Here is a 23,246-nt window from a genome sequence, read left to right as displayed (position 1 = left end):
AATGGGTGGATGTATATGCAACAGTGCTGTGCTTGTGTGTGAGATCACCAGAAAATTTTTAATTGGTGTCGAATATATTTTCCCTTTTTTTAGATTTAATCTAGGGTGTGTCTTATGGTAGTTATAATAATGATAACCATCAATTATACTTAAAGGCCTGAAATAAACAACACAAAAACTTATTATAAATTAATATTTTCTTTTTACATTTTTTTATGTAAATTCATTTAATGAACGTCCACCTTTTAACACCATCCAATATTTAGGTATAAAAATCTGAAGAAAGGGATATCTAGTATTGTGTTAAAACATGAAACAAAATACTCCCCCCTTCTGACCTACACATACATCCCATCACTCACATGACCTCTGTGGCCACATCGGTCACCTGAATGATAAATTAAACATCATAAGCACAGAACCAGAATATTGAACCTAAAAAAAATTATGGTGTTAAAAGGCAGAAACTCAGTTTCAGTAGAATTAGCCACATAAAACATAGAGACATATTTGTGCAGAAATGGGTAACTATCCAATTGTTACAAACGTTGGATATTGAAAGAAATGACAAGAACCACACATTTATATGAATACGTATACACTCCTCACATGAGCGTTTTCTTCTACTGATCACAATTCTCACACCAGAAGAAATCCAATACCATGAAGGGCTCACTCCATGCATTTTCTCCTATGTTGGGACCCGAGAGTAAAGTCCAGCATAATTCAGATCCTTAAGTTTTTTATTAATGCATGAAAACCTGACAATGCAATGTACAGAACGAGTGGGAGAAAGCCTGGATCCTTGAAGGTTATGGCACACATGACTTTTTCATTCATCTCCAGCTTCATGTTACACAAAGAGAACAACCTCTGTACAATCTGAAATGTGCCTTGGTCGATGAGATCAGACAGCAATGGTTCCGTCCTTGAACAAAGTCCTTCATCTGATGTGATGTTTGGCTAATTAAAGAAAGAATAGAGGAGCTCAGTTAATCCCGGAGGCCGTGAGGTTATGATTTATAGTTTTCTACAAGCATCTAAGTCTAGAAGGCTCTGGTGAGGCCTGGCTAGAAGCAAGTTTCAATTACGAGATGTGCTGATGCGGAGTGGACTGAACTTCTGACATTGCTATTATTATGTAATGTCTCTGCCGCTTGCACAATTGTTTTAAAAAAAAAACTATAAACAAATACAAAATAAAATAAAAATGAGAGCAAATATCACAAAATGTCAGTGCCAAAGTCAGAGGTTTATTATGCAGTTTACACAAATAAATTGATAATTGTCAAACAACTTCTGTCCCTAGGTATAAAGAAAGTAAAAGTGTACAGGTCAATAGAAGAATTCTGTTTCCTCTTCTACTTCTCAGGTAGATTAACTCCTCCTTTCATTCTCTAATCAGCTGTATCCATATTAAGTCTCACACAGAAACCTGAGGCCACGTTCACACGTAGCGTCTTGATTGAGTTTGAAAGGCTCCTTTTACTTACCCATCCGCTGGAGTTCACCGAAAGTGCATTGTCCGACGATCATGCACTGTGCTGCGATTCACTAAGATCGTGCGCCCGATATCCTGCATGTGTCGCTTCCCCGCTCAGGTCCAACAGAGTTCACCTTCTTTTTCCTGGTGCATGTAAGTGCATTGTCTTGTGACACTATTTGAAAGTTAAATCTCGCACACTGTCTGAATGAGTCGATCATCCGACGGCATGCCCCCTAAATTGTGTCAGATGGAAGCCAGTGCCACTGCGCCACAAAAGGACCGCGTGCGCGAAAATCTTGGCGCAGACACTAGTTAAATGCCTGCGCAAGCTGTGTAATCCCCGAAAAAGGCGAACAGTCCGACGAAAGTGCAATCCACGACCCTTAGTTAACATTGTGTTTTCTGCAACTATTTCTAAACACTCAAGAAATGCAACATCGAATCAATTGGATGAAGCCTTAAGCCCCTTCTACACTGGCGTTTTTCACGCGCGAGTTCTGCGCGTGCATTTGACGCGCAGAACTTGCATTGCACTCTGTCCCATTGTATTCAATGGCTCTTTCTTCATTAGCGTTGTTTTTCACACGCGTGCTTGCGTTCGTTTGCACGGCGTCAAAATCGCAGCATGCTCTATTTTTGCGTTTCACGCGCGTTTTTCACGCCCCATTCAAGTCTATGGGGACGTATCAAAAACGCATTGCACTCGCGAACATTGCAAGTGCAATGCGTTTTAAACGTAAGGGTTGCTAGGTGACCAGAATAACAGTATTTCCCCTGCTCGCGAACGATCATTTAATTAAAAAAACACAATGAGGAACAGTGAAGAATAGAATAAAAACAGTGAACACAGTGAACACAGGATCATTTAAGAGAAAAACACAGTGCAGAACACAGTGCAGAATAGATTACAGATGTTCGGCACATCTGCTTACTTGTCGGGAGATACGCGCGGAACGGTGCGCCCAAAATAGCATGTGAAGAACAATATATGTGTGAAGAACACATTGCAGATGTATTTAAACATCTGCAATGTGTTCTTCACACACATATATATTGTTCTTCACATGCTATTTTGGGCGCACCGTTCCGCGCGCATCCCCCGACAAGTAAGCAGATGTGCCGAACATCTGTAATCTATTCTGCACTGTGTTCTGCACTGTGTTTTTCTCTTAAATGATCCTGTGTTCACTGTGTTCACTGTTTTTATTCTATTCTTCACCCGACAAGTTAGCAGATGTGAAGAACAGTGAAGAATAGAATAAAAACAGTGAACACAGTGAACACAGGATCATTTAAGAGAAAAACACAGTGCAGAACACAGTGCAGAATAGATTACAGATGTTCGGCACATCTGCTTACTTGTCGGGGGATGCGCGCGGAACGGTGCGCCCAAAATAGCATGTGAAGAACAATATATATGTGTGTGAAGAACACATTGCAGATGTATTTAAACATCATTTAATTAAAAAAACACAATGAGGAACAGTGAAGAATAGAATAAAAACAGTGAACACAGTGAACACAGGATCATTTAAGAGAAAAACACAGTGCAGAACACAGTGCAGAATAGATTACAGATGTTCGGCACATCTGCTTACTTGTCGGGAGATACGCGCGGAACGGTGCGCCCAAAATAGCATGTGAAGAACAATATATGTGTGAAGAACACATTGCAGATGTATTTAAACATCTGCAATGTGTTCTTCACACACATATATATTGTTCTTCACATGCTATTTTGGGCGCACCGTTCCGCGCGCATCCCCCGACAAGTAAGCAGATGTGCCGAACATCTGTAATCTATTCTGCACTGTGTTCTGCACTGTGTTTTTCTCTTAAATGATCCTGTGTTCACTGTGTTCACTGTTTTTATTCTATTCTTCACCCGACAAGTTAGCAGATGTGAAGAACAGTGAAGAATAGAATAAAAACAGTGAACACAGTGAACACAGGATCATTTAAGAGAAAAACACAGTGCAGAACACAGTGCAGAATAGATTACAGATGTTCGGCACATCTGCTTACTTGTCGGGAGATACGCGCGGAACGGTACGCCCAAAATAGCATGTGAAGAACAATATATGTGTGAAGAACACATTGCAGATGTATTTAAACATCTGCAATGTGTTCTTCACACACATATATATTGTTCTTCACATGCTATTTTGGGCGCACCGTTCCGCGCGCATCCCCCGACAAGTAAGCAGATGTGCCGAACATCTGTAATCTATTCTGCACTGTGTTTTTCTCTTAAATGATCCTGTGTTCACTGTGTTCACTGTTTTTATTCTATTCTTCACTGTTCTTCACATCTGCTAACTTGTCGGGAGATAATATACACGGGGAACAGTGAAGAATAGATCGCAGATGTTTGCAACTTATCAGAAGACATTATTTTTTAATTAAATAACCCATTTTAATCCCAAACCATGGTCCCTTTGAAAAATGCTCGAGTCTCCCATTGACTCGCGCGTGAAAAATGCGCCGAAAACGCAAAAAAACGCTAATTACTCCAAGGAAAAATGGAACAAAAACGCAGCCAAAAACGTCAGTTTTTCACGCATTGCACCCTGACGTGAAACGCAACGCTAGTGTGGAAGGGGCCTTATAATTATGTTTTAAAACACAATAAAGCCCTATTTACAGGCAGCGTTTTAAGGAAACGAAATTGGGGTTGGTGGAGCCTGCTGCCAGCGCATAAGTGATTGATTCAGAACAAGTTCTAATGATGTTGTTGAAGTTATGTTACACGTTTCAGAAAATGTGTTATAGTCACCTACACTATTCATTTATAAAAAGTTCTTTTATAATTGTAGGTATACTTTATCCCTGACTTCTAACCTGAATCTATCCTTTCAGCTCACTAGGATCAATGACTTATCTCTATGTGTGTAACCGAGCAAATATCTAATATCTATAAAGTAGATTGATGCTATGTGTGCAGTATATGGGATGAAATGCCATATTTCTTGCTATATAACTATGATAGGTGTCTCCGTGATATCCGTGAGGAAATCTCATAAGCAGACAAGCTGTGGTTTGATCTTCTCTGCATAATAAATGCAATATAAGACCTGACTCCATCACAACACACACTGGAAATACATGCCGAGCATTGCTGGGACTCTCAATCCCTGCCAAGATTATTTTTACAATAATTCCTTCCCTTTGTAACCTAATACCAAACTTCATGGTTATCCACATATAAGTGGATTCTCTTTGTCACCCCAAACCCCCTCCCAAAACGCGATTGCAGGGTTTTCAGTGTTTTTCAGGGCAGCGAGAGGCCTTCAGAACTGCCTCAATTCTTCGTGGCATAGATTCAACAAGGTGCTGGAAGCATTCCTCAGAGATTTTGGTCCATATTGACATGATGGTATCACATAGTTGCCGCAGATTTGTCGGCTGCACATCCATGATGCGAATCTCCCGTTCCACCACATCCCAAAGATGCTCTATTGGATTGAGATCTGGTGACTGTGGAGGCCATTTGAGTACAGTGAACTCATTGTCATGTTCAAGAAACCAGTCTGAGATGATTCCAGCTTTATGACCTGGCGCATTATCCTGCTGAAAGTAGCCATCAGATGCTGGGTACATTGTGGTCATAAAGGGATGGACATGGTCAGCAACAATACTCAGGTAGGCTGTGGCGTTGCAACGATGCTCAATTGGTACCAAGGGGCCCAAAGAGTGCCAAGAAAATATTCCCCACACCATGACACCACCACCACCAGCCTGAACCGTTGATACAAGGCAGAATGGATCCATGCTTTCATGTTGTTGACGCCAAATTCTGACCCTACCATCCGAATGTCGCAGCAGAAATCGAGACTCATCAGACTAGGCAACGTTTTTCCAATCTTCTACTGTCCAATTTCGATGAGCTTGTGCAAATTGTGGCCTCAGTTTCCTGTTCTTGGCTGAAAGGAGTGGCACCCGGTGTGGTCTTCTGCTGCTGTAGCCCATCTGCCTCAAAGTTCAACGTACTGTGCGTTCAGAGATGCTCTTCTGCCTACCTTGGTTGTAACGGGTGGCGATTTGAGTCACTGTTGCCTTTCTATCAGCTCGAACCAGTCTGCCCATTCTCCTCTGACCTCTGGCATCAACAAGGCATTTCCGCCCACAGAACTGCCGCTCACTGAATGTTTTTTCTTTTTCGGACCATTCTCTGTAAACCCTAGAGATGGTTGTGCGTGAAAATCCCAGTAGATCAGCAGTTTCTCAAATACTCAGACCAGCCCTTCTGGCACCAACAACCATGCCACGTTCAAAGGCACTCAAATCACCTTTCTTCCCCATACTGATGCTCGGTTTGAACTGCAGGAGATTGTCTTGACCATGTCTACATGCCTAAATGCACTGAGTTGCCGCCATGTGATTGGATGATTAGAAATTAAGTGTTAATGAGCAGTTGGACAGGTGTACCTAATAAAGTGGCCGGTGAGTGTATTTAGTACATACAACACACTAATACTGCACACACACATACATATAGTACATATGACACACTAGTACTGCACACACATACATATGATACACCAATACTGCACACATACATATGATACACTAATAAAGCACAGACATATATAATAGACTAATACTGCACACACATACATATGATACACTAATAGAGCACACAGTTGCTTCTATAGATGAACTCTTTGTGGTGAAGGTAGAAGTCTTCTCAATAGATCCTAACTCCCCCAGGATATCAGTGAAGGGGTCAGGTCTTTAGAGCTGATAACAGTAGAAATGCACAGCTGGCAGAGAAAGCAGCTTCTGCATCCTGTGCTGTCCAATCCCGGCAAGCATGAGAGCTGAGAGCCCCTCCCCCTTCCTCGCTGATTGGACTGCTGTGGGAGATGCAATGCTTTGGCTCCCTACCGATGGTGGAAACAGTCAATGACACCTGATGTGGTGTCTGGTCATGTGACCACATCATTAGCAGTCTGTACAGTATTGCAGGGCTTTGGTCTTCTGACTTCCCATTAGGGCCATGGGCTGCAGCAATAAAAGGACATGAGTTGTAGTTCGTGGGTAGGACCAAAGGAGGAGGAAAAGGTCTCATAAAGACTTATTTGCATGATGCTGTACAGTTGCCTGTACAAGTGTCTGACGCTTGTAGAGACGTTAATGCGACCTCTGCCTGCTCTTGTAGAAGTATCAGGCTGTAGCAGGCACTGAAACTCAGTATTATGCCAGTATTATTTAAATCAAACCCTCTCTTTCCATAAATGTAAAAAAATGCCTGGACAACCTCTTTAACTAGTTAGTGGGACCAGAAAGAGAATACTGATAACCTATCTACAGAATTTGTGATGCTGCATAGTATGAGAGACGACAGCTTCAAAACTCAGAGCTTGTCCTAGTCACGTCTGTGTTTGTGGCTTGGACAGTCTTTTCTACTGTCATGAGCACTCACACACCGATGACACAAGGGCTGTAAAAAACAGATCCTGGGTACGTTGTTTGTGGCCGGTATGCAAACTATGGATACTAGTGGCCATAATTGGGCAGAAGGTTTATTAATATTCACTCCCTGACCCTGGGGCGAGCACACATCAGTGGTGACACTTTACGTGGTGGGCGCTCTCTAGCTCTAGCTCATTTATTTTTCCTTAGCGAAAAAAACTGTGGTAATCGCTTTTCTTCCTGTTTTCTTGTTATGCAGCTGATGCTTAAGTGTTTTTTCCTTTGAAAACATCTGCTTAAAAGAAACAGATACACGGAGACGTGGCCTTGTGTCTAAAATCTAATGCAAACACAAATGGAGGCGCTTCCCTTAAGCTGGCAGCGTACACAATTGTTCTACCGTAACCCAACCATTGCTTTGCCTCCCATATATTTTTCCTTCGGCTGAAAAGAAGTAAATATAACACTTACTGCAAACAAACAATTGAAACACTTCAGAGAAATGTTTATTTTCTTCCTTGAGAGCCATTGCTTTTCTCTAATCATACAGTAGATGTGAATAATATAGTATATTGTGATTGTTTTTATGTGGTTGTTGCAGAGGAATTAGTGCATCAAAAAGAATGAATCACACAAAGATCACACAAAGCACCTGCAGCGACGGCTCAAAACTTTTCCAAGGTTTTTATACTCACCAGGGCGCATAGTGCTGGCAGGAGATGAAGTTTACAACAAGCACCAAAAATTGTCAGGGCAGTGTCTGGCATCTCTGTAAGAAGCAAACACACATTTCATGATCAGAATACATATTATTACGACAACTCTGGAGAAGAAGCGCTGAGATTTATGACCACGTGGAAGAAGTGGAGACATTTGGAGTTAGGAAGTGATTTCATACAATTTTATATAATATCTACTATCTGTATATACTGTACCATCGATGGGAACGGCCTTTCTGTATATACTGTCTCTGCCTATATATACTACAGTATTTATGGGGGTGCCCTGCCTGTACATATTATCTTGTCCCACATCTAACAAACCCTCAAACACCTTTGTAAATGGAAAAATAAAAAAGTTCTGGCTTTTGGGAAGAGGGAGCAAAAAACAGAAACAGACTGCAGCAGTAAGGGGTTAGTAAGTAGACATGATAAAACGGGTTGTCCAGCTCATTTAGATAATCCTTATTTCTCTCGCCATTTCAAGTGGCTTGTTTACCTGTGCCCGGCTGACATCAGCAGTGACAGGTGACTTTTGCAGCCAATCACATAGCTTAATATTGACCTCAGGAAAGCATGTGACTGACTGGCCTCTGGAGTGACATGCCCCTTTTGCAGAGATCTCCACTAGGGCCTGTGATTAGATGTGGTGGTCCCCTGAAATTAATGAGACATAACTGCTGGTGTCAGCCAGGACCTGTAAGCGAGAACGAGAAATGAGATGGACCTTCTCTCTAAACCCTAATAACATACAAAAATATTTACACAATTGAATATTACTATAATCCGGAATAAAAATCCTAAAAGTCTTTGGAGCAATTGCTATATGAATGGCGCTGATGACTAATGGCTACTTTTTTTTTACGTATTGCCAGTACTCTCCACCTTTGGTGTCTTGTAATCCTATTAGTACAACTGTCGCGTAGCGGCTATACTACCTCTGGCAGAAAGGAACTTGGGAACAATCAGCAAAATATTAAGAAGTGGCTATAAAAAGATATGGTTAAAGCCATGAGACAAATACAATTTGTGATCCCACTTGGGGATGCCCATCTCGCCAGATGCAATAGCGACACAGCTCATGGCTCTCTGAATAATATGCTTCTCTGTGACTTGATAACATTTTATTTTCATTGAGATGCTGTTAAAGGACATCTACCACCATTGTGAAAGACTGTATACAAATAATCCTGAGGCACTCCATGAAAATCTATGGAGCCTGTAGCCCCTCAGGCTTATTTGCATACAATCCTTCATCTTGGTGGTAGATGGCTTTTAAATCTACATAATTTTTGTGTAGGCAGGGTCTTCTCTCCCTTTAGAAGGACATTAGCAACCGGTTACATATACATAGTAGTGTAAATCTGGTGCATGTCACACTTGTTGCAGGCTCATTTACTAAGGGTCGCGCTGATCACTTTTGTCAGACTCTGCGCCTTTTCCGGGGATTTTCACGGTTTGCACAGTACTTATCTAGTGTCTGCGCTGGAAATTTGGCACATACAATCTTTTTTTTGGCGCAGCTGCACTGGCTTTCATGCAACAAAAATCAGGGTGCGGGTCATGGGACGATCCACTGATTTGGACTCAGCGCAGGACTTAAAGGGGTATTCTCGTCTGGGCATTCACATTCAGTTTGATAAATCTGCCATATATAAACATTTCTTCAATTAGATGTTATTAAAAAATATGTTCCTGTGTGAAGATAATTTCTCATAAATGTAGTCATTTTGTCCCTTAGAAACGAGATAGCTTCCTCGGATACGGCCACCTCTGCTGGAGAGATTGCACAAAGAAACAAAAGGTTTTTGTGTATGAAATGTCCGGGATTTATTACATGACCCACAGCCATCCTGTCGCAATGATTGCTGAATTCCGGAGGTCAGACAGGACTCAATAGCGCATGTCTGGCCACCGCTGCCAGAGTGTGACGTGGTCGTATCCGAGGAAGCTATCTCGTTTCTAAGGGACAACATGACTACATTTATGAGAAATTATCTTCACACAGGAATATTTTTTTTAATAACATCCAATTGAAGAAATGTTTATAAATGGAAGATTAGTGAAACTGAATGTGAATGCCAAGACGAGAATACCCCTTTAACTTTCAAATTGTGTCGCAAGCCCAAGCACTTACATGCAGCACTAAAAAGAAGGTGAACTCAGTCGGACCTGAGCGGGGAAGCGACGCATGCAGGATATCGGATGCACGATCTTAGTGAGTGGCGGCACAGTGCACTATCATCGGACAATGCACTTTCGGTGAACTGCAGCGGACAGGTAAGTAAATGTCCCCATTGTCTCCAATTATTCAATGGAGTAAGTTATTTTATCGTGCTTTATAGCTTCACTTATGCAGAATTTTTTGAGCTCAATTTCACAATTCAGACATATCTGATGTGATTGTTCACTGCCACACCAACATTTTTAAATAAAATGGCCAAATGTTGTCAATTGCTTTGTCTGTATTGGTGGAACTGCTTGAGAGCTATGGACATGAAGGCACCGCCAATTGTGGTTGTTAACCTGTTAAATGCTGTGGTTGATCCCGAATGCAGCCTCTCAACAGCGGTGATGTTTGGGCCTCATCCTACTGGCACTAATCACTGTATCCCGGGCCATCAGTATATTCACAATATACTGTAAAAATATTACATTGCAGTATATTGTAATCAGACCTCTGGTATTAGGGTATTAAAAATGGTCACAGTTCTCAAAATAGTTTAAAAGAAAATGTCAGCTAAAGACTTACCTTACAGATCATTTTTTCCCCCACAAAAGTTATAGAAGGAATTAAAACATAATAAAAACTATACAAATCTGATATCTCTATGATCAAACTGACCCAAAGACAGCAAAGTAAAAGTTGTAAAAACGAAGTCTGTAAATGGTGCCACGGGAAGTACAACTTGTCCCACAAAAAACAAGCCCTCCAACAATTCGTACCGGTGAATGCAAAAGTTTGGTATGGGAAAGTAAAAATGGAAATGAAAAAATGGAAAAGGGCTGCAGCATCAAGGGGTTAGAGGTTAGTAGTCTTCAGATAAAAAAACATCATGAAGATCAATGCTTCCCCCAATGTGTTCCATTTTTATAACCACTTTTTCTGAAATTGGAAGAATTCTCTACTGCTGAGACACTCTGTAGGATCGGGAAGGGAGTTTTAAAATAAAGTGATCTCTGGTTCACAATAAATGTATTGTTTAGTTGTTATATTACACTGAGATTTTTACTGAATTTTAATTTTGCAATAGATATTCATTAGAGTGAGAAAAAGGGATGATACATTTATTTCAAAATATAAAAAAGTCCTGCTCAAAACAGAGCTATTATTAGCACACTTTGTTTTCTCAATTGTTCTATAGAGGAGATGAAAGCCTCAGCACGTTCATGTTTTGTCAGTGCAATTTATGATCCAGTGCCAGGAAAGGAGACGTCCTACTCCGCTCGTCATGTGCTGCCTAGACAATAGTATGACAAATAAGCCTCCAATAACTACCGTATGATCTCAGTGCAGAACTAAGCATGCACAGTATTGACTCTGTAAGACAAATTGGGACAGATTTCGTAATCCTGTCTTAGTTTTAGACATTGCAGTACTTGAGTAGGCAGTCTAAAATCGTGACAGATTTATCAAACATATGAACATATATAGGATAGGTCAAATATTAGGGTCCACTACCAGTCTTGTATACCCACTGCAGCTTGGCTCATAGTATTTTTTTTTTAATGAAAATCTCCTGAACACGAGGTGGCAATGTGCAAAAACAAGGAATGCTACAAATACTAAGCATAGTGGAATGCGAGCAGATGGCAGTAAAATTCTTATGGGAAAATAAGGACATTTTTAATAAAGCCGACAGACAAAAGTGGCGCCATAATGAACATCTGTGACTCTATATTGCAGGAAGATGAGTTTTTAAAGGTTTTAGTATAAGCCTGTTATAGCACAAAAACTATTTAGTGCGTTAAAGGATAAGTGATAACATAAGATATAAAATAATATACCACTTTCTATAGGGTAGCAAGTGGACTATATAGTAAAAATAAAAATATGTAAAAAAAAAACATTAAATGGTTTAAAATGGCATATACACTGCTCAGAAAAATAAAGGGACACTTAAACAACACAATATAACTACAAGGGAATCAAACGTCGGTGAAATAAAACAGTCCACTTAGGAATCAATAGTGACTGCCAATCACTTTTACAGGCAGTTAGCAAAACATACTCAATAAAAGGAGCAGTTCTGCAGGTGGGGACCACTTCTCAGAACCAATGTTTTCTGGTTGATGTTTTGGTCAATTTTGAACGTTGGTGGTGCTTTCACACTCAGTGTAGTATGAGACGGACTCTACAATCCACACAAGTGGCTCGGGTAGTGAAACTCATCCAGAATGGCACATCAATGCGAATTGGGACAAGAAGGTTTGCGGTGTCTGATTGGTAGTGTCCAGGGGCATGAGGCACTACCAGAAGACATGGAGGAGGCCGTAGGAGGGCAAAAACTCAGAAGAAGAGCCCGACGTCCACAGATGGACGCCCAGGACGCTTGGCATTTGCCAGGGAACACCGTGATTGGCAAATGTGTTCTTAACAGATGAAAGCAGGTTCACACTGAGCACATGTGATAGACATGATAAATGCTGCAGAGCGATCTGCTGCCTGAAACATCCTTTAGCATGACTGGTTAGGCAGTGGGTCATTAATGGTGTGGGGTGGCATTTCTTTGGAGGGCCACACAGCCCTCCATGTGCTCACCAGAGGTATCCTGACTACCATTAGGTACCGAGATGAGATCCTTTGTGAGACCATATGCTGGTGCGGCTGACCCTGGGTTCATCCTAATGCAGGACAATGCTAGACCACATATGGCTGGAGTGTGTCAGCAGCTCCTACAATATGAAGGCATTAAAGCTATGGACTGGCCCGCTCATTCCCACACCTGAATCCGATTGATAACATCTGGGATATCATGTCTTGTTCCATCCACCAACGTCATGTTGCACGACAAACTGTCCAAAAACAAAAATAAATCTATAAAAAAAAAAAAAAAGTCCCAATGCCCCCATTACATATAAAAGTCACACAAACCCGCATCTGTAACGACCCGTACAATAAAACTATCTTTATTGAACCTGCACACGAATGTCGGAAGTACCACAAAAAATGCAATAAAAAGTGATTTAAAAAAAATGAATCTACTCCAGAATGCTACTGGTGTAAAGTTCAGAATGTCCCACAAAACATAAGCCCTCAATCATAAGTGTTATACCTCTTGGAAGGCAGCGATGCAATGCAAAAACTTCCCGACAGTGGGTTTTATTATGCAAAATTTATAAGACGCAAGAAAAAAGATAGAAATATGGTATCGCCGTAATTGTAAGTAACATATTTATTAGGCCATAAGGCGGACACCAAAAGAACAAAGTCAAAAATCTATTACAGAATTTATATATTTCCTAACTCCCCTCCTCAAAAAATGATTTAATAAATTTTGATCAATAGTACATAGCCACTCCAAAATAGTATCACTGAAATATACATTTCATCCTGCAAAAAATAAGCCCTCACATGGCCATATTAATTGAAAACACATATTTTATGTTAAATTAAAAACCGTTAAATCTTATAGGGCAAAAGTGGCTACTGCGTGGCCCTCCTTCCCTTGTACACCCGCTGTGCACCCATACAACAAGTAACAGCGCCAGGAATGTGGGAAAATGCTGCTTTGCACTATAATGACGCCTTTTTACGTATCGAGCATCGTGATACTTTTCCAGGTGTCATATCAGACACAAATTTCTGGTATCGCTGCCACCCTACTAGGAAGAGTGGATAACCTCTTTAAATGGCGCCACCAGGAACTACGATATGATCACACCACTGCTAGTTCTAAATGTTTTACTTTGGTTTGTTACTTACTTAAAAATTGCTACCATCTGCCCAGTGCTGGCATCCTCTCTGCCTACTTTTGATGTTTTGTGTGTGTTACTGTTTCCTCTCACCTGTTTGTTATGCTCAAGAATTGTTACATTTAATTGCTGCATATTATATACACATTAGGCGGCTGGAACAGAGTCTCATCCTGCAATTTTGATTTGTTACCTGGTTCAATTCTTGGATCTTTCCTTTGGTACTGTGCCTGTTCATCTCCCTCTCTGCAGCTGCCCACCTTGTTTGTCCCGCATTTTGCTGTGACATATCAATTCTGTTCTCTGTGAGCTGTTCTACTGGCTTACTGTCCTTAAAGGCATATTCTTACTAAAGTTAATTAGGGTACTGTCATGGACAGCAGGAGTACAAACCAGATAAAGGGATAGGTACAGGTTCCAAAAACAGGCATGTTTGTCAAGGTACAGGCAGGATAATCAGGGTTCAGGACAGGTACAAAGTACGAAAGATGCGGTATTCCGGCACAGGTCACAGGAGAACCAAATCAGGCTGAGGTTCTCAGAGTCAGGGCCAGGTAACAGGCTGAAGTGCCAGAGGTCACAAAAGAACCAGATTAGGCTGAGGTTCACAGAGTCAGGGCCAGGTAACAAGCTGAAATGCCAGAGGTCACAAAAAAAAACTGATTAAGCTGAGTTTCACATAGAGATTCAGTGAACTAAGTCCTGGAATGAGTCTCCTGGATGCCGCTCCCAGCAGCTGACTGGCTAGCCCCTGCATATATCAACCAACAGCTGAACCTCCAGAATTAACCACCCAGCTTTCCAAGGAATCTGAAAGGTAGCCCTGGGTATGGGTCAGAACTCACTAGCCAGACTCCAATCAGAGGATTCTGATAGACGGCACCTCTGGTCTCATATATGAAGAGCCCCACAATTCCTTGAAAGTCTTCTTTGAGAACGTCATCTGTGAAGCCATCATCTACACCAAGCTTACCAAGAGGAAGACCGTCACAGCCATGAACGTGGTGTTCACACTCAAGTGCCAGAGCCACACTCTATATGGGCTTTGGGGTTAGCAGTTTCTGCATGGCTCTATCGAAAAAATCCCCAATTCCAGACTCTGAATCATTACAATTTGTCTGTACAGTATAGGGAATTAGTAATCATAGACTTAGGTCAGGAAGGAATCCATTCTCCTTATGGAGATTGCCTTTGCAGTAGTGTAGTGTCTTAATGGTCATAGGGATCTTGGGTAAGGATTACGTGAATTAGTCATTCAGTATGAGAAAAATGATGCCTTCATTACTACATTAAATAATGGAAAACATGTTTGCATATTCTTTACCCAGAATCCCCAGCTTGTATGGCCGTTTTTGATTTGGTAATATGGGCAATGAATTCCTTCTAGACCTAAACTGCAGCAGAAGAAACCTACCCAGCTGCAAACATTACGCCAAATTAGCCACAATTTCTGCCAGAACCTCCTATTTCTGTTTAACAGGTCATGACGCGTGGCAATAAGTTGAGCAGCTCCACTGGTATTGTATGTATTGACCATTAGATAGAATTGACATTAAATGAGAGTAAGATCTGTGTGTCTATGGCAGGCCATCTCTTCATCTAGCCTTGCTTTGCCAGCATCTATCAACATGAAATATTCAGCAAGGTAGGAATGATATCAGGAAGTAGATTTTGGTTCAATATCAGAAGCAAAAATATCTGTATTTATAATACTAATACAAGTTTGGGAAACGAACATTAAAACACTATTTACAAAGTCTTCGTGAAGTATTTTACTTATTACGTGTCCCCTGTGATCTTATGTTTCCAAGAGTCTGAGTCATTTACCGCGGTGAATGTAGTAATACACAGATGCTTCTCTACACTATGATTTTTTAGCTTGCGATAAACAATGTTCAGCTGGTTTTACGGTGTGCACATGACTCTATGGAGATTAATAAAAATTTATGTAAATATTGACTATTCAGAGGACACTCAAAATCATGCATTTTAGGGAGAATTTCTGAATTAAAAAAAGAAAAACAACACTACGGCCAGGAAGATACGAGCCAGAATCTGATTCTGAACACGGCAGTTTCTTCTACAATAAGTGGCCAGGATATAAGAACTTTTGGGACTCATCTAGTTTCCACAGAAGGACAGGTTCTGTGAAGATTGTTATCCACTATATTGTAACTGTAAAGTGCTGCTTTATAGCTTTTATCTGACATGTTTCCCGGCCTACTGAAAGAGACAAACCTTCTCAAGGGACCTCAAAACCTTTAGACGCCAGCTGTTATTCTATATATAAATGATAGAGAAGGTTTTCCGGTTTTTAGATTATGTATAACATGAACATAAGGCAAAACGTGTCTTCCTGTCTGTAGGTAATGTACAGGTGGTCCCCTACTTGAGAACAACCGACTTACAGACGACCCATAGTTACAAACGGACCTCTGCATGTTGGTAATTTACCGTATTTCGGCCCCAGGGTATAATGATCAGACCAAAAAAAATTGGGCTGGGGTTACAATTATAAAATATACAGTTTCGACTTACATACAAATTCAACTTAAGACCAAACCTACAGAGCCTATCTTGTACGTAACCCGGAGACCCCCTGCTGTTTACAGGGGGCCAGCAGACGCGATGATATGATGTCACTTGCCTGTCGGCTTCATTGCCACACACAGCAGGAATGGAGAGAAGAGCTATAACAAGGAGGAGAGGGGGCCACAGTATTATTGGGAGGTGCTGGGGGGGTCCCAGTATGAAGGCAAGCTTCTGTGGGGGGAGGGGGTCACAGCAGTAGCGTAACTATGAGTAGCAGGGCCCCATAGCAGGCTTCGGCTTCCCAAAATTATACATATCTGTATACTCATACATGCAAGTTACAATCACACATTTATACACTTTTGCACTTATGCTCATACAGAGCATATACACACACATACAGTGATATTAACAAACACACAGCATATATACACACATACAGTATATGCAGATGCCATACACCGTATACACATACAACATATACACATCACAGATGCAGCATATATACATCTCATATTTGTTATATACATATTATGATGTACAAAGTGCTGCATAATATGGATATAATGATGCACATCCTCCACTCTTTAATGTGTCTGGTCGGATGCTGGGGCCCCCTGACACTGTGGGCCCCATAGCGGTTACTATGGCTGCTACCACTGTAGTTACGCCCCTGGGACACAGTAGGAAAGTGAGCTGCCAGGGGGGCACAATATGAAGGTGGGCTGCAGGGAGGGAGGGGTCACAGTATGAAGGGGAGCTGCTGGGGAAGGGGGGGGTCACAGTAATAATAAGGTGGTCTACTGGCTGATCCCAGTATGAAGGGGAGCTGCTGGAAAGGGAAGGGGAGATGCAAAGGGGGGGGGGGGTCACAGTATGATGGGAAGTTGCTGGGGGAGGGGGGCTAAAATGAGGGGGAGCTGCCAGGGGACAACATTTTAGGGAGCCCACAATAGGGAGCTGGAGTGACACAATGTGAGGGAGGAGATGGCTGGACTAAAGGGTGGAAAATAATTCCACAGCATGCAAAAGCACACCGCATGTGTTGTCCCATGAATGTATAACATGGCTTCTTGTATGTAGATGATGTGTAACATGGTTTCATGCCTGTATTTGATGTGTAACATGGCTTCCTGTCTATAGGTGAGGTATAACAAGGCTTAGCTTAAAAAAAAACATGATTGAGGTGTCATATTAAAGATAAGAATGTTGTGTTTCAGATCACATCAGACTTTTGGTTCCATGAGCTACAGAACTGGAGAAAAGACACATAAAAAAGGCAATGCCGCCAAGATGAATCTCATCCACATTATACAAAGACAAGGTTTGTCTGCCAAAACAAGAGAATACTTCTCATCCACAGAGGGGGGTCTCATGGGCAGAGATGCATCTGTAAGAGGTCCATATGCCCCGGCAGCAAGGTTTACATTCGGGGGATATTATTGCAATATCAACAAGGAATTCTCATTGGATTTTTTTTGTTGCTTAAAAATATTATCACAGAGCTCATAGAAATTCTGAAACTGTTGTAGGAACGTGAAGCAGATTTACACCGGAGTGCCTGCAGATATTTATAGATAACCATTAAATTCCTGTCGAATGAGAGAGAAAATATACGATGGAAAAAAAAATAAAAGCATTTATGACTTCATGTAAAATGTTCTGCCGCCAAATGAAGGGAAAACCTTTAATAAATCAACTTTTTTTTATCAGGAATGTTAAAATGCTGAAAAAAACCATATAAAAATACATGGGTTACCATCCAGAGCACTGGTGAGGACGTGGAAGGCTGCCATCAGGTGCTTCTTACACTGTTGTGTAGGCTTCTGATTGTGCAGATCATATCCTACAAGGGACAATATCTTTTGTACATGTTCTTTCTGAGGTGACTTTAATTCGCTCAAAAACGGCAGCCCGGGCTTAGATCCTAAACAGATCTCCTCTACCTACCAGAGACAAGACAGACAATTATGCAGCAATCATTAGTCAGCAACAAACAGCCCAACATCTGATCTCTGTGTACAGATCGCTCCCTGCTTAGCAGAGCAGACGCCAGCAAAATGAGCTGTATTTACAGAGTACAGAAGCAATGATGCAAAATGGAAAAACAAGCAGGTTAATTATGCCCCTCGGCTAGATGACCCGCTGCTGCCGCCGTAATGTACTGCTACGCTTTTGGCCTGGCAATGATTTCTGGCTAAGCAATTTGATTTATCTTCAACATAATGTACAGCACAAAGACTGCATTTAAAGGTCCATCAATTTAATGAATTGATTGTAATTAGCCTAATAGTTTAGGTTCTGTTCACACTGGAGTCATGGCTTCTGGCATTACAGGATCAATGATGATATCACTAGTTTACATGATCCGTTATACTGGGGAGTAAATGTAAAAAAAATTTCATGGTGCCCGGGTTTGTGTGTAAGCCGAGTTTTTCAGCACAAAAATGCTGTGCCACAGATGTTCAGCACAGCTTCCCGATACTCCATGCGGCTCCCTCTTCAGTCTTATCTCTGCTGTATTAGTCCATGTGCTCTGCCGGCTTACGCACACTATGATGCGGCGGTGTTGCTGCTGTTTGCCGGCTATTACAGCAAATAGAAGCAAGAAGTGGAGCATCGGGGGCGCCGGAAGGCGAGTACGTGAGTATGTAAGTCTATTTTTTTATGCGCTGGGCAAACTGGGGGCTGGCTGTAAGGTAGCTCAAACTGGTGGCGCGGCTCCAGGTTAACGACAGGTCCACAAACTGACAATATAGTTTGTGCGCCGGCCATACTAGGGGCTGGCTGGCTATATTCTCCAGGGGGCTGGCTTTATACTAAAGGGCTTAGCTATATACTACAGGGGGCTGGATGGCTATAAACTAAATGGCCTGGCAGGCTTAATACTACAGGGGGCTGTCTATATACTACGGGGGGCTTACTATATACTACAGGGGGCTGGATGGCTATAAACTAAATGGCCTGGCAGGCTTAATACTACAGGGGGCTGGCTATATACTACGGGGGGCTGGATGGCTATAAACTAAATGGCCTGGCAGGCTTAATACTACAGGGGGATGGCTATATACTACAGGGGGCTGGCTATATACCACTGGTGCTGGCTATATATTTAACTGGGGGTTGGCTGCCTATATATTACAGAGGGCTTGGTGGCTATATTATACTGCAGAGGCTGTGACCAATGCAATTCCCACCCTAGGCTTATACTCGAGGCAACAGGTTTTCCCAGTTTTTGGAGTTAAAGTTAGTTGTCTTGGCTTATACTTGGTCGGCTTATACTTGAGTATATACGGTACATGGGATTTAGGATCTCTGGGTATACATTTTATGCACCCATTAATATAAAATAGGCCAGGGATAATATGCACAATATGTACAACCCCTTGAAGACTGCCTGCTCTGAAACTAAAGATTAAGATGGATTAGTAAACCTGCAATATTTTTATATTTATAAACACAAATAAGATGCATAATTGTTTTTTTTTGGGTATATGTTGTGGTATACTGTAAGGTATATGTTATTTTTTGGTCTGGGACTCTATTACCGACATTTGCTGCTATATAGCGTATGGTAAATGTGTGCAACGAAATGCAGTGTAACACTAATAGCTCTCTCATTTGGAAAACTATATCTTTAGAGACTCCTACAGTAATAAAAGATATAAGGCATCTGCAATAAACAGCGGATCTTACCACAGTCTGTAACTGAGCGACGGTCTGCCCATCATCTAATACCTCACACAGCAGATTATACAGCTCTTCACGCTGGGACTCGGGAAGCTCCTGGAATACTGCAAAGCGCTTTGTAAACTGCAATAAGTCTTTCAAGACAAAAGGGAAGAGAAAATCTCAAAGTGTCTTTTATCTAGGCCATAGTATTATTATCACACATCAAAACCTTACAAGATGAGAATCATTCGGCAGATTTGTTCTGGTGGTACCGTACAGCGCCCCCCCCCTCATTGTCCTTAGCTTCTGTATTAATGCAAAAATAAGAAGATTATAAAAAGATTGTTTTTAGGGTGCAGGTTCAGCATAGGACCACCAATAGCGACATGGGCAAGTAGCCAAAGCGCTGGTGACCAAGTCTTCCCTTCATCACTCCATGCACTTACTAGCTGTCTCTGCATCCTGCTGGGTCTTTATATATGTGCTCCAAGATGGCTCCAGCAGATACAGGGAACACTCAGTGGTTGTCTAATAATGACAAATGTGTGTGCTCTTCCTGTGTTACAGGTCTATGTAGCTGCAGCCTCCCACCGGCCTCATAGGAAGTCATTGCTAGGCTTCAGAAGGAGCAAAAACGTTGCAGCATCAAACTGGCCTTCCCCAAAGACCACTGAGGTCAGTGATGGGCTGCAGCTACAGAGATATCTGAAACAGGAAAAGCACGCAGTTGGGTCATTGCTGGACAGCTACTTCTGTAGATATACAGAAAACCATGCACTACCCTCCCCCGGAAGGCAGCGCACACAACTGGAGTGGAGGAGAGAGGCAACTATTTTATATAGACTTAAGCTAGTAAAAAAAAAAATCACAATCCTGGACATCCCCTTTATGTCTAACCCCCTTCAAGGCTGAGGTACAAAAATAATCTATACCCCTAAAAAAATGTGGATGCTGTGAAATACTCACAGGGTCTCTTGTAAAAAGTACCATAAAGGTACATGAGAAAACAACGAAGGTAGAGCTGCTGAAGATGTCTGGCATCCAGAGACACATGACAGTATGTAAGTCATGCTTCCAATGTGATGAACACTGTGTCCCATGTACTAAAATGTCTCAGGGTCAAGATCTGTCATACCAGCTCTAAACCAGAACTCACAGGTATGTAACCTTGCTTTAGGCTACAAACAGCATCACAAATGTATCACTGACTGTGAACGGAACAGCAAGGACTTAACAAAATAGCAGATTGATCCAGCACCAAAAAATATCCTGTTACTGTATATACTTGAGTATAAGCCGACCCGAGTATAGGCCGAGGTACCTAATTTTACCGCCAAAAACTGGGAAAACCTATTGACTCGAGTATAAGCCTAGGGTGGGAAATGCATTGGTCCCAGACTCCCACAGTATACAGCCAGTCAGCCCCTGAATATAGCCAGCCAGGCCCTAGCATTATATAGTCAGCCCCCTGTAGTATATAGCTAGCCCCCTGTAGTATATAGCTATCCAGAAACCTGTAGTATATAGCCTGCCAGCCCCCTATAGTACATAGCCTGCCCCCTGTAGTATATAGCATGCCAGCAAGCCCCCTTTTGTGAAGTTTATAGCCTGCCAGCAGAGGCTGACATCACAACTGACAGCAGATGAAGACTGAAGAGGAGCTTCCCGGGGCGTTGGAATGGTGACTACTCTGTTTATTTTTTTATATACCCGAGTATAGGCATATACTCGAGTAGATACGGTATTTGATATTGTTTTTAGTTGTTATTAAAGACTTTAGACGCTATTAAAAAAATTCCGAATGATCCATAAATCATATCCAGCACAAGTACAGAGTACAGATAACATCATATCACCTACATGTTTCAAGCGCTCTTAATCAGGAACAGGACCCCCATTCTCTGGACTGCTGGGGATCCCGTTCTTGTGATCAGTGACACTCCCAGCATCTCTACACTAGGGTTAGTCCTTTGTAGATGTAGTTGAAATCCACTTACTCTGGCTCAGACTTTCCTGAGAGCTACAGTTGTTCAACATTGATAGGAAAATGGTATCTGAGAGGAGTGGGCTGGACTGCACACACTGCTATTTATTGTATTAAACTTTTACAATGCACATTTCATTGAAAGGCGCAGGATGCTGTGAACAATTTCAGGCTTTTAGTGGAAACAGCAGTGAGAATAACGCACATTGCATGTGACGGTTCTGCTACGGCACTAGAAATGGTATAGAGCACTTTGTTTAACGCAGCGGGGGGGGGGGGGGGGGGGCGTGTTGAGACCTAGGAAATTTATGCTGCACAAAAGTCTACATTATTTATCACTTAACAACCTTTAGTACTTCGGGGACCTCATCATGCTGGACGCTGTGCAACTATTAATTATTACATTATCTAACTGTAATTAATGACCTCATTACCACTCAAGGTGCTATACTCAGCACCTAAAGACATAGAGCAGTATTGACTTATAGGGCTAATATAATGGCTCCTGCTGTATACTGGCCTCTGCTCATACACAGTGCAGCCAAATCTCTAACACAGGAAGAAATGTGAGGCTTGTAGACTTTACTTTTCCCCTTCCCCTATCTTAGGGCCTTTTCTAGGATTCTTCAATCTGTGGATACTTCATAAATATTGAACATGAGAATATCCCTTTTACAACCACCCAAAGAGGTCATTATGGTGCTTAGGAACTAGTTTTAGAGACAGAATGGGGCAGATTTATCAAGCTGTCTGAAAGTCAGAATATTTCTAATTGCCCATGGCAACCAATCACAGCTCCCCTTTAAAATATTCATGAGCACTGTTTAAATGAAAGCTGAGCTGTGATTGGTTGCCATGGGCAACTAGAAACATTCTGACTTTCAGACAGCTCGATAAATATGCCCCAATGAGTTAAATTCTTGAGCGGTTTACATTGTTCTTACTAAATTACCTTATTATCATTTAGTAAACTACCCCTGGTGCTGGTTCTCCTTGCCAGAGATGAACTCATCTGTCGCTCATTCACTGCTATTGTGTTGCTGGTTTGTTGATTTGCCTACTGCCTGCCCTGACCATAACACCATTCATGCATATTTTATATTTTGTACCTAGTTAATTTGTTCTTGATTTGTCCACTCCATCTACATGCAGCTTCCAGGTGACAGAAAGTTCTCCTTGCTAGTTTACTCAGATTTTAATAGCAGAGTCTAGGGGTCATAGGATCACCCCTGTAAGGGATGTTATTTTGCTGGAGGCAGAGCTGTAGTCTGCAGGGACATGGCAAGAAGAGCTACCATTTGCCTAGTCATCTAGTATAATTATACAATAGAGATGTATTGCAGTCTGTTGCAAAATTACTATATTATGCAGTGGAGTAACTTGAGGCTGATGGGCCCCAGCGCAAAGTGTGTGCCAGGCCCTGACTATAATATGGTTTATAGTACTAGTCTTCTCATATGGGAACGTGACACCTTATGGACCCCACAAGCTTCTTGGGCCCGTTTACGACCGCATGCTCTGC

The 23,246-nt window shown here is 41.8% G+C and overlaps 1 protein-coding gene across 3 annotated transcripts in view; it reads right to left on the bottom strand.

Annotated features, from left to right (window-relative positions):
- Positions 1-725: 725 nt before the first annotated feature.
- Positions 726-23,246, bottom strand: part of GSDME (gasdermin E) — a 65,506-nt gene continuing 42,985 nt past the window's right edge. For all 3 annotated transcript variants that reach the window (XM_072153759.1, XM_072153760.1, XM_072153761.1), the window contains exons 7-10: positions 19,765-19,892; positions 17,828-18,014; positions 7,597-7,670; positions 726-963 (exon numbers count right to left, since the gene is read on the bottom strand). In XM_072153759.1, coding sequence (XP_072009860.1) covers positions 727-963; positions 7,597-7,670; positions 17,828-18,014; positions 19,765-19,892 — 626 coding nt within the window. In that variant the 3' untranslated portion in view covers position 726. The remainder of the gene's footprint in view (positions 964-7,596; positions 7,671-17,827; positions 18,015-19,764; positions 19,893-23,246) is intronic.

The sequence above is a fragment of the Engystomops pustulosus genome, chromosome 5 (genome assembly GCF_040894005.1).
Source record: "Engystomops pustulosus chromosome 5, aEngPut4.maternal, whole genome shotgun sequence".
Classification (NCBI taxonomy): Eukaryota; Metazoa; Chordata; class Amphibia; order Anura; family Leptodactylidae; genus Engystomops; species Engystomops pustulosus.
This window is presented reverse-complemented; position numbering and strand designations above follow the sequence as displayed.